At 42.9% G+C, this 12,699-nt stretch overlaps 1 protein-coding gene across 1 annotated transcript in view; it reads right to left on the bottom strand.

Moving 5' to 3' along the window:
• Positions 1–4,592: 4,592 nt before the first annotated feature.
• The window catches only part of LOC134045551 (deubiquitinase DESI2-like), a 74,149-nt gene continuing 66,042 nt past the window's right edge, over positions 4,593–12,699 (bottom strand). Inside the window, 1 exon segment of the mRNA XM_062495372.1 lies at positions 4,593–4,835. Coding sequence (XP_062351356.1) covers positions 4,593–4,835 — 243 coding nt within the window.

Genomic DNA, 12,699 nt, shown 5'->3' with positions numbered 1-12,699 from the left:
CGCCCCACGGGCCTGGCGCCGCCCCCCCGCCTCCGGCCCGGCCCCGCCGCTTCCGCCGGCACCGCGGCCGGGCACGGCGGTTCCGCTGCGCCGCCGCTGGGCTCCCCTCCCCTCCCCTCCCCTCACGCTTTCCTTCGCAGCTCGGTGATGAGCGCGGTTGAGCAGGCCTGGTCACGAGCTGCATCTTTTCGTTCTGTAGCCTGCTTTCCCCAGGAAAGAAGATTGCCGACCGTGATCATCTGTTCTTTTGCGTTGTTATCCCATGTCCCAGTCAAAATGAAACAAAAAAAACTTTTGAAAACAAAGCAGGCTACATCAGTGCTAGTGAACAGCCTTACTCTGGTACTTGGAGCCAATAGTCATTCATACCTGCTAGGCATTAAGTGCGCTGTGCCATCAAGCCGACCGTGTCCCAGCCAGGCGCAGGTGCTGGAGTGCTGGCCTGTTACAGACAGCGCCCATTCTCCAGGCCTAGGCTGCCATGTTTCTACATGGTGGTGTTCCCAGAGGTTCTGCCCTCTTGCAGCCTGCGGCAGTCGCGGAGTGGAGGTGGGAGAATGCCAGGTCCTCTTTTACTTCTGAATCACTACAGAGCCTTTTCACGTTCCAAGTCATTGCTGATAGCCCGCTGGGCAGGGACAATGCGCAACAAGGCACGTGCTGTCTCAATTCAAAATGTAATTTAAAAACATTTGAAAATGGAACATTGATGATCCCTTCCTTTGGTATTCTTCATTAATCAATGAAGAGATGGAGGTACTTAAAGTTTTTTGACCATGTTAATAGGATAGAACATATATACAAATTAAAATGAGAATAAAATCAAACTCATACAATAAGATAAGCTAATATTATTGCAATCTGATGTCCACTCACCTATTCTGAGAGCCCTACCAGTCTAGAGAAAAACAGAACTGAAAAATAAAAAAATGCCATAGCAGGAAATTATTATTTCTTGAGTACCTCAGTAGCATAAAGGCAACAAAGGGTCTGAATTCCAGAGATACAAACTCTCAGCTAGGAGCAGTGAGAGCAAGAGAACAAGTCTGTGTCCATCTGCACACCGTGCTGAGCCTGGGATGAACTCGTCACAGAGCACAGGCTCAGTGCTAGGAAACCAGCACACCCAGGGCTTCAACTCACCCTTCTAAGGAGTTTGAGAAAAATAGGCCTCAATTCACAGATTTGTGAAGAGGAAGGCAACTGACCAAAAAGAAATCAGAAAGAATGTAATGAAATTAAGGAACTTGCTACTATAGATAAAGACATGCCGAGATAAGAGGTTATTACTTGCTTCCCTCCTCTTATGCCTTCCCTAGAAACAGTTTGTTTTCTACTTCTAATATTCCAGTATTAGGCTAACCTCACCCCCAGTCTTACTGTCCCACCTGAATACTGTTAGGTCATTGCTAGAGACGTAGCCTACAGCTGCTGATGCCTATGTGCAGAATTGGTGCCCTCTCATCCAAGCTTTTAAAAGGACACCAAAAGTCCTGGCTGTAAGAAGAAGGGCTAAGAGTTTGTTCCACTGCTATGGGGTGTTCTTCTTAAGATTCATATGGTGTTCTTTTGTTTTCATTGATAACTGCTGTTGTTATTTAAAATTTCCCACATGGTGTTATGCAGAGAAAGCAGCCAGAGAAAGTAAATGCGTAACTAAATACAAATATGATATAATTATGTAATAACGATGACAATTTTGTAATAATTGGAAGGATAATAAAAATGCCTAAGACAAACATGCTGTGCCAGAAAAGAACAGTAAAATAGGATTTTGAAATGTCTTAATGTTTAATAATCTAAAATGCTGTTAAATTACAGAGGTAAAGCCATCATCAATATATATTTTATTTCCACAGTGTCACTTTGTTCTTTTCATTATTGGTTGATCAGTCCCCTTGAACAGAGAGTGGTAGGGGAAAACAGTTTTGAAGACTGGAATATATTCTGGGTTTGATTTACAGCAGAAGTCTGATGCCTCCTTGATGTGGCCCCTACTGTCATAAACAGATAGACAAACATAAAAGTGGGTAAACAAATATCAGGGGGTTTTATGACATTCACAGCTTGCCCCAAATGTTGTTCCAAATCCTTCAAGCACATATTTATGTTCCCAAGTAGGCCAGATGTTGTTTTTTTGTCCAGGTTACCATACAGCCAGTTAAGCATTTTTTTACTATGTGATGTACCGTGAGAGGGTTTTCTGTGTGAGATGTGCCTCTGGAGCCCATTGCCTAGATGTATACATGACTCTTCATCTGAAGGTCAGGTGCAGAGCAGAAACACAAGGGCGATGGCTGGCTGGCTTTTGTCACAGCAAGGGGAATGAGGTGTTTCTGGCTGCAGTTTCCCTGGCCTAGAAAAATTGTCTGGGAAAGCCTCTTCTCATTTTCCCCCTGAGAAGGACCTTTAAAATTCATTGCACATAATGTGCTGCTGGCTGTTGGCAGAAACCCTGGGAACTTCAGACAAGTGAAGCTTGCAATGCTGCAATGGTTTAGGCTGCAATGATCACGACTGCAGGGGAATACAGAGCGAAACAGTGCATTGTGCAATATGGTTTCTGGGCAGTGGCATGGAGATCATGATGGAAGTCTTATTAAACATCCCTGGATAAGCCACACTAATTGAGATTGGTATTGGACTCGTTACCGGGAGCTTCAGAATTGCTCACAATGCAGCATTGGCTGTGGGTAGCCAAGTTAATAAGGAACATGACTTCAGGACAGAACTTGCAGCAGTTTGTACAGAGGATGAAAAAGAGGCATGTTGTAAAGGATTTGTTGCCTGAACACACATCTCTTCAGGAGGCAGTGAAGCGAGTCGTCCTGTTAGTTACATTTCCATCCAGTTGATCTCTCCAGAGCCTCCTGCTTCACTAAGGGCATGGGCATACAGCAAACCATTAAACGTTGTCTGCGCAGACATGATGTACGTCATAGCCAAGACCTTCAACTCTAAAAGCACACACTCCTGTATACCTGAGCTAAAGAAGCAGCTGTTTGGACTTAGCATGAGGTTGTGACCAAAAAAGGAAACCACCACCATCTTAAGGGCTTGTAGTTCTCTCTGGGTGCAGGACGGAAGTCCTGACTTGGTAGTAGCTGTTGAGAACACCATTTCTAAAATAGCAACTCCCTGTCAAGACACTGCTCATTCCTTTTTCATCCTCCTTTGTGTAGCCAAGGTAAGTTGCAAAGGAGAGGGGGGAGCCTGGATTTCTCCTTTGATTCTTTACTACACCTTCTGACTAGAATTCCTAGTGAGGTAATTGAGTGGAAAAGTTAGTGTACTTGTCCTTTTCTCATTCTGTGCGTTCTCATCAGCTGTCAGAATTAGCAGAAATATATCCAAGGACCAGATTCTTGTCAGGAGCCAGCTTGGAGAGTCCAGTGAGCCAGCTGTGCCCATTTTTCATTCCACTGAAATAGCACACACAGCGGAAGGCACCATGGTGGCCCATGCATTGGGAGGGTCATCTGTGCTTTCCAGATGTGGCCCTAAGTTTCCCCCTCCACCTCCAAAAAGGGAGAAGAAAGGAGCAGGTTGACATTCTTTGGGGTCTCCGTTTTTGTTTTTTTTTTACCTTCTTGGGTTGGCTCAAAAACAGGCCAGGGAAGACATGTTTTATGTCTGTGGGTGTAGGAGGAAAATCTGAAGGAAATACTGACCTTCCAAACAGATTCACTCTCTTCTTCCTTGTGCTCAGGAAGACCATTTCCCCAAATACAGCCAGCAAATGTCAGCTAGGAGAGAGGTTCCCCAGGGAAAGTGGGAGAGAAAAGGAAACAAGGAACACTGCCTAGGATTAGGAAAACTGAGAGGGGTCTGTACCAAAAAAGCACCAATATAGTCAAGCCATCTCTGCATTTGCTTAGTAGCTGCCTCTAATCACCACAACCCCATGCTCTTTTTGACCCCAAAGAAAAGCCACAGTAACACGTTCATTTTCTAGGTTCTTTGTTATTATTTTCAAGAGCAGGACAATCATTCAAGCTCTTAAATTTGAGTACTGAAAACAGGTGGTTGTAGAACAGGAGCACCTTTCATTTGTCCTTCACATGAATTAGAAACCTGATAATTACAAAAGGGGTGGATCTGAGTGGAGTTTGTTGCTGGTCTAAGAGATGAGAAAGTTGAGTTCTGGCTCTGGTTCCTTCACTGGGTTTGGGTGATCTGTTACTGGGGATGGGAAAACCCAGCCAAAACAGAGAAGAGACTGATGGGCTTAAATGGGTAGGGGAAGAGATAAAAAGATAAAACAGTTCCAGAGAAGGAACATCACAGTATGTGCACTCTGTCCATACACATGCTCTCATGCCTGAGAGTGTCAGCAGTTCTCTGTAGATCAAGGATCATGGAGGCCCCTGGAGGAATATAGTTTAGTCACCACAATCCTCAGTTCTGTGCTAGGGTTCACAGTCATTTTGCCAAGCAACTGTAGTGGTAGTCCTTGGAAAAGGGACTGAAGCAGAAAGGGTCTTCCCTCCCCTGTGTTGTCTGTTGAAGATACAAACCAATGTGTGCGAAAGCGCATGTGAAATAAATAGAACAAGAGAGCAGGGATGTTATTTGGGGACAAACTGGGCAGTTTAGACCCGTGTATGTCTACAGGTTCGCGATGTGCCTGAGGCTGAGGGGGCTGCAGAGGTGGAAGGGGACTCCTCATCTGTTGTGTCCCCTTGTTCCTCCTTGTGGAGGCCAAGGCTGATGTGGCTCTGCAGGGCTGCTGGGGTCAGCCATTCCTTGGGGAGGCAGCTCTGGAGGAAGGGGATGCATGAACTGAAGTAGGCCAGGCGGTTCACCCAGCGGGGGATCTCTTTCCCACATAATATCTGTGGAATAAACCGAAAAGGAGCATGGTTAATAGCACCAAAACAAGTGTATAGGCAATGTCATCCCCATCCCCACCACCACCTCAACAGGGCAAATTCCCTGCTACGCAGACCAGAAAGGAGCATCTCCTGCAGTCAGGAACAGCTGTAATTGCCGATGTCCACACAGCTCCCTGACATGCACAGGGTCCCCCACCAGCTGCAGGCCTTGTCAGCATCATAACAGAGACCAGGAAAAAGAGTTAATGGCCCTCAGTGGCTTTGGTGACTCTGTTCTCCAAGCAGTCCATGGGTAAAAGAACAGGCCTGCTGGTGCTTCTCAAGCAAGACAATGTCATTCCTTTAGCAAGTAGCTCAAAAGGTCTGGAAAAATATTTAAGCTGATGCGGGACAGACCTTGAGGAGCCCAGAAGCTGAGTATGACTAGGTAGATGGAGATGCCTGAGAAGCTGTTCTTGTTGCTCCCTTTTCTTCTTTGGGCTGACACAGTGGTTCAGTCAAATTATAGTATCTGGGGGTCCTTTTCCTATCCTACCATACCACCCTCTAATTTCTCCTCATATTGTATTTCCTAATATGGTGGGAAAAGCAACCAAAAAAAAAACCCAGCCTGGGTTGTAAGTATCTCTGTTCCATCGTAGATGCTCCTGGAACTTATTTGGATTACACTCTGCTAGCACAGATACTGTTTTCCAAGGTCATATCAAATTCAGCATGATGGAACAACTTGCTTCATACTGCAGATCCTCTCTTCTGTGGCTTTTAACCATGCAGACACACAGGTGCCAGATTTTAATAGCTGTATCTGGCTTAGACCACATGAAGTATGTTTCCCTTTATATTTTATTATGTTCCTTACCAGACACAGAAGAGACACAGGGACCTGATCAGCAGGCATGCCTCAAGAGCCTCTCTTTAGTAAATTTACTGCCTGTGTATATAGGCAGTATACCTACACTGGTATACTAGACCCTAAAGTCCATAGTAGGTTCAGGAGTCATATTACCTGAATTCTCCTTCCCTCCCTGTGTTGTTTCCCATGAAGCAAGAGAGACAGAGAGGAAACTCCACCAACCAGACCTTGTTCCACAATTTACATTAATTAGTGGTTCCAGGGTTGTCCATATTGTACCTTTTGCCAATACTAAATTACTCTGCTCTTCCTCCCACCCTCTTTCTGACTAAAACCACACTTAATTTAACACTAAGTACTGCAAAAACTCAAAGGGTGTTTGTCTGGAGTCCACTAAGAAGATGATCTGGTGAAAAGTCTCTTATTGGCAAAGTAATGTAGGGCTTAGAGGTTTCAAGAAGTTTTCAGAGAGAATGGAACATTTTCTAGAGGATGAGCTGTGCTGTATTACAGCTGATGAGCAGCTGGTTCTTTCTGCATATGGCCTGGGCAGAATGCTCCAAGTCCCACTCCAAGTCACCTTGAGCATAAGGGAATTAGCTTGCTCCCACAGTGAGGTGTGTCCAATGAGGTGTGGAGAAGGCAGCAAACCTGTGACTGTGCTAATTTGACTACAGAACTCACTTTATTTTGACGCACATTGTTTAAAAATCAATGTGTGAAATTGGAGACATTATCATTAGGTCTCAGAGAATCAGCAGAGCCATTTAGCTGCTAAAATTACTTGCAGGCATAAAGTGTTCTTTACCTAATACACTCCAAGGACTTCTATTTCAGTTCATACCAATGCTGCATTCCACTTAACCTTAGACACAGCTATATGATCTGTATTTTTGAAAATTTTATCATACTTTATTAGCAATTTTTTATCACCATTCAAATTCCCTGGTTTCCATCGCTGGAGCTATTGACTGAGCCCAAAAGTGGATAACCTCTCCACATATGCTTGAGACTCATTCATAGAAAATTTGCTGATCCGTTTGATTTTCTCACCAGACATATCAGACAATTTTTCACAAGAATACTGTTTAAGTCTGTATTTGATATGTTCTACTCAAACATTTTCACCTACACTACACTACACCTCCACTGACTTGAGCCAAAGTCACAAATTGCACTACAGTTCCCCTCAGATTTTGTAGTATTCCTCTTCTTCTTCAGGAACTTAGGGATATTGTCATAGAAAATTATTCAGTTGAGGCTCCTTGTGATGTATGCGTGTGAGTTTAGTTCTCAAGCAGTTTGAAGTTTTAGTAAAGACTTCCTCACAGATATTAATAGATAGAACAACTAAACCAGGCTATGATTCTTTGGAAAAGTAGCTGAAACAACAGAAAAGCATAAGGCAAGATAGCCTGAAATGGAAACACTGGTTTTAAGAGTTGGGTTTATTTTCTAAGCAGATCCCCTAGCAACTGAAATAGCACTTCCCAATGTGGAAGAAATGCTGAGATGTTTGCCTTTTTCTTATAGGAGCTTCTTCACCCAGAATGAATCAATAAGGCAAGGAAAAGCCAGAAAAAGAATGAAGATGTGTGGGCATCAGGCCAGTGATGGCACAACAAAGGGCAGTTTGTGGAGCTCCAGGATAACGATGAAGTCAGATTGGTTTCCTTTACCTCAGTCTTGCTTGTCACGTCACCTCTTGTCAGTGTAGCTTCATTACTATTCCATGGCAGAACACAATGTTCAATAGGAGTAAAAGGGCAATAGCAGGGAATGCTACCAACACTACAATCTGCTTCTGTACTTTTCACTCCTTGCCATAAAGCATATTGTGCTGGAGCATCTGGCAGTGCTTAGCTAATGGAGAAACATCAAATGAACCTGGCTGCCATGGGATTAAGCCAATTGAGTTTAAATAAAACAGCACAAGCAAGATGAAGTGGGTGTTTTCCAACTGCATATGATGTCACAGAAAAATCTACCTACTGCAGCTCTTCTGAGAAATTCTCCACAGGAAACCACTCACTAGAATGATAAATTCACTGAATGCTGTTACCACCCATTGTTTCAATCAAGAGAACCCTTTTTCAGATGTTTTTAGAGTTCAAGATTTCACATGGCTTTTTTTTCTTCCTTGTCAAATAAGTGGGGGTTTTCTCTGTTGAAGGGAATTAATTTCTCTGTGCTAGGTCATGTACTAACTCTGGCAGGAGATGTAAATAAATAATCAACTGTTACAGGTCAGAAATTGGAGCAAGCACAACTTCTGATTGCCTGAGACCAAGTTCTCATTTCAGGCACTTGGGCAAAGGCTGCAGGTACTTGCAGTTTCCACTAAGCAGCACCTGCTAACAGAAAGCCAAGTCTCCCATAGCTGCAGCTTCTTCTGGAGACTCTGGGTAAGAATTATGAGTGACCCAGCCAGCACCTGCAGAATCAAGTGGAAACAGCTGTTTAGACATCCATGGCTGAAGCTAAATGGGCAGGAAAAATGGGACCTGACAGTTTGGGTGCTTTTTCTAAGCAGCTGTCAAATCCACACCAGGATTTCAACTCATCAAGAGATAACTAATTAGGGATATGAAAATATCTTCCAAGCATCCTAAGCTGTATCATTTTACACTAAACAGTCACCAGTTAAAATGTATAAACTGCCCTGCACTCTGTCCCCTCCACTAAGTGTCCTAGGAGCTACCTGTCCATGCTGGGCAAGATTTGAACACTTCCCTGTAAAGCTTTGCATTGGGCAAGGGAACAGCCTAGCAGCTGAGCAGTGTGGGCTGAAATGCCATCCAGCAATGGAAGATGCTGTCTCCTTTGGTTCTGTGGGCATATGCTAGACATTATCTGAGTTGTTCTAATAGGCTGAGCCCCTTTCAAAATACAGAGAAGAGCTGATGAGTTGTAGATCCTAAGAGAAAGCTCTCAAATGCAATAGGTTCTGTGCTGTGCTGGATGATGCAATTGGGGAGATTCAAGCCATGCATAGAAGTATAACTCAGGACACTGAGGATATTTTTTGTAAGCCCTCTCAGTGGCACCATGTAGTGCTCTAATCCATGAAAATCAAGATGAACAGAGGCAACATAACATTCCTCAAACAATACAAGCTAATTACTTCAATTCTTATCTTCAAACAGAGGCTTGGAGAAGTCAGCACTGAACATCTGCTGAACCACCCACTGCCTCTTCCACTTAGCAGCCTTGCTAAAGATGAGGTGGTGTCCACATGGGATGCATATCCATTTAAGCTACTGTACAGAATTCCCCTAGGTGTCTCTTAAAGAATGCAGAGAGGTTTTATTGGTATCTGAGGAGTCTAACACACACCTCAGAGCAATTTAAGAACAAAGGATTTAGGACTCCAGGGGAATCATTACAATATTTGCATAAAATGGCTCCTACAAGGTCTATACAATACATCATAGATTATCCTCATCAGAATTTCAGAATAAGGCCATTAGATACAAACCAGCACATCTGCCCAGGCAAGGCCTGCAGGCTATGTTAGAGCAGCCAAAACACAGAGGTAGAAAGAGAAAATAGCAATTCAATCTGTTTAGTTCTTTGACACCCAGAATAAACCAGTAACCCAATGCACAGGGACATCTTTTTTGCCACTTCACAAAACTAACCTGGTATCATAACTGCCCAGTGCTGGCAGAGCTAAGGGAGCTCAACAGGGAACATACCTATAGCTCTGCACCCCAATCAGTTGCTGCACATAGTGTGTACACTGAAAATATAATTACTGAGAGAACGTACATAACCACCTTCACACAACACACCTGAAGGTACAGTCTCACCTTGGTGGAGTTGGCATGCTAGGATCAATTGCTTGAAGCAGATTTGTAGTATACTTACTGTCTAAAAATCACAGTTTCTACTCTGGGGAATTTAAGTAGCACGTGTGAATCAATAGAATAGATGAAGTGCCACTGGGCTGTGAAGCTGCCTGCAGCACACGTTCAGCAGAGCCAGGAATGGCCTGTGACTTACAGAGGAAAAGGTATAGCTGAGAAACTGTAGATGAGGATAAATGAGCTCAGTAATGAAGCTGTGTTCTGGGAGGTAGCAGCCAAGTCAAAGGAATTTTAAATCATTTTACGCAACTGCCTGAAATGCCCCCATTCTCCTATGCAATCATTTTTTGTTCTGCAATGGGCAGGGCACTGCAACTCCTACACATCTTCTCCAGGACCATGGGTCTTGTAAAGTAGAGGTAGCATCTGCACCATTTATCTGAGACTAGGCAGGACTGAGGAAAACAGGAAAGCATTTAAATGAGGGACTAATACCCATGGTCTTGCTCCCCTTGTGAAGCTAGTTGGAAGCATGTCAGTCATCTCTGTGGACATGTGGTAGAAAGGCAGAGTTGTCTTTCTGCAGCAGTCTGTGTGCACAGTTGATGGGGTAGGTAGCTGTGGGTCAAGTGAGACAGCTGGCTCAGCACTCATAGCACTGTTTCAGCTTCACTGGCCAGGCCACCAGTGGAGAGACATAGTAGCTGCAATTGCGACATCTTGTTGAACCACATTCAGAGTTGAATTCTGAGTGGCATCACTGATTAGTCACATACCAACACTGGAGTATGGCAGTGCCCTCTTGAGCATTTGTAACAAGCTCTTGTTAGTACAGCCAACAGCTGCAGGGTGTTAGGGTAGGTAGCAAGTGGCCTCAAGCAGATGTCCATTTGGGGAAAACTGAGTATAATTGAGTCTGGGCCTGTCAATGACATCTAAAATAAAGAATCTCCCACCAAATGAATGAACAAATGCAATTCATTGCTATTATCATAATGGGTTGAAAAGGAATTGCCTTCTCCTAGCAGATGTTGTTTCAAGACCAGTGGCTGAGAAGAGCTAGTGCTGACCAAGGTTGTATTTTCAGATGTTGTGGACATGCTGAGCATGACCAAGCCAACCCATATGCATGGAGGGATAGACATTAAGAGTGTATTTTTTCTCCATAGCTAACCAGAAAAATTTGTGTTTCAGTCTCAAGCCTTGTTTCCTAACATTAGTGAGAAGCAGGTTGCTGCAGATGGGGATAGAATGAGAAGGGAGACTACAGGAACTCAGAGAAATGGAGAAAGAACTTCTGTATGACAGTGTTGGCAAGACTCTTATGGAAAAAATTCCAATCTCAAAAGCCTTTTAACATATTCAAACAGTTCATTACACTCTTCACACTTTTCATTTATTATTGGGCAGTGGTGGAAAGGACAGGGTTTTTTTTTTGCCATCTTCATTCATGGAAAGGAGGCACTGTTCTCAGGCATTTGCACACATACAGACTCAAAAGTTCTATGAGGGTGTGACTAGGAATGAACTCCCCAGACAGTGTGAACTAACTTAGCCCCAAGGTATAATGCTCATTTATAACAGATAAGGAAGCAGGGGCTTCAGTTTGGTAAGACAGATGAAAAAAGCAGGCAAAATAGCAGATAAAATAGATAAACCCACCACATTTACACCAGCCCCATGGAGCTCAAGATATTTTTCTTTTGTCAAATTTCCTCTTAAAATAACACTTCTATATCACTTTTTAAAATATCACTTATTCATTTTAATTTTTTTTTCTATATGGATCACATTGCAGGGAAAAACTTAAAATAGCTGCAGAGATATATACATTGTGACAAAATCAGGCCTTTTTCAAAAAATTGATGTGCTAAAATCTTGCCATTTAGGGGGGTTGATATCTATGTTCAAATTACCTGCCAACTCATATCATTCTCCTGCACAAATAGATAAATGGGGAAAGAAGATGGATTGAGATCTGAAAAGTGCATATAAAAAGTTATCCCAGTAATAATTTTTGTTGGGCTATTCAGGATAGCAAGGCTAGAGAGGTTAACAATTAGGAGGAAAATAATATTTTTATAGAAACCTTCCTTCTGAGGAATTTCCAAAGACTTAATAAATTTCAACTTATACACTACCTACACCTAGAAATGTTATTTTACTGTTGCAGAGACACCACATCAGGAATGCAATGCAGCAAGTTTTCAACTGCAGTCAAAACTGTGCATGCATACAGGCAGAAGCAAGATGAAAAATTACATCCACCTGAAACCATGAGAATAAATTTATGGATGCAGGGCATCTTTATAAATAAGCTTCTTTTAAACATATGTGGCATCTAAAAAACAAAACAAACACAGCCTGTTCTCCACTCAGCTAACAACATCCAAAGGCTGCTGCAATGAAGCAAGTCTTTCCATCCGCTTCACTGAGGACTGGCTCAGGCACCAGGAAATAAAGCTTTCCTAGTGTTCTTTCATGTCCTGTGGCTGTTTATTTGTTTGTTTCTTCATTTTCTTCTTTTATGTCTGTTGGGAGCATTGTCTCTCTTACCATTAACAGAATTGCACATAGGTTTTCACTCAACAAAACACCTAACTCCTCTGCAACAGAGGCAACCAAAAAGCAATTATTGACTAAAGAAGACATCAGCATTATTAAGGATTTGCTAAATACTGGTTTATAAAAGCTTTTGCTGCTTTTGACTGTTACTCAAATGCCACCTGAACCTCCTTCCTCTGGTGTTGAATCCTTTCTCTGTGATAGCTTTCAGGCTAAGGGGAGCTTCCTATATTTTAATAACTTGATGATAAGAAGTCACATGAGGAAGTGTGCCTGGCGATGGACCTGAAAAGCTTTAGTCTTGAATTATTCACTGATGATTAAAAAATTGCCCTTATTTGATCCTTATTTCAGAGAATTTGCTGAAAGAAAGCAGGATCCTGATGTAGATTTGTTATATGCTGTCAGTTTTGCTGTGCCTGAAAAAGGATGTGTGAATATTCAGAGAGAAAATAACATGTACTGACTACCATCTCCTGTCACTTCAGCACAGCTCCACACTCTCCCACAAGTAAAATACAATCCCTCTGTTCTACCGAAACTCCAGCCATATTGACAAAGGACAGCTGGGACAGTCATGCCATCAGGGAAGTATACACCAGACATAGCTGTACAGCCAATCACAGAGATATCTTCT

The sequence above is a fragment of the Cinclus cinclus genome, chromosome 6 (genome assembly GCF_963662255.1).
Source record: "Cinclus cinclus chromosome 6, bCinCin1.1, whole genome shotgun sequence".
Classification (NCBI taxonomy): domain Eukaryota; kingdom Metazoa; phylum Chordata; class Aves; order Passeriformes; family Cinclidae; genus Cinclus; species Cinclus cinclus.
The sequence above is the reverse complement of the archived record's forward strand: the minus strand, read 5'-3'. Positions and strand labels throughout refer to the sequence as shown.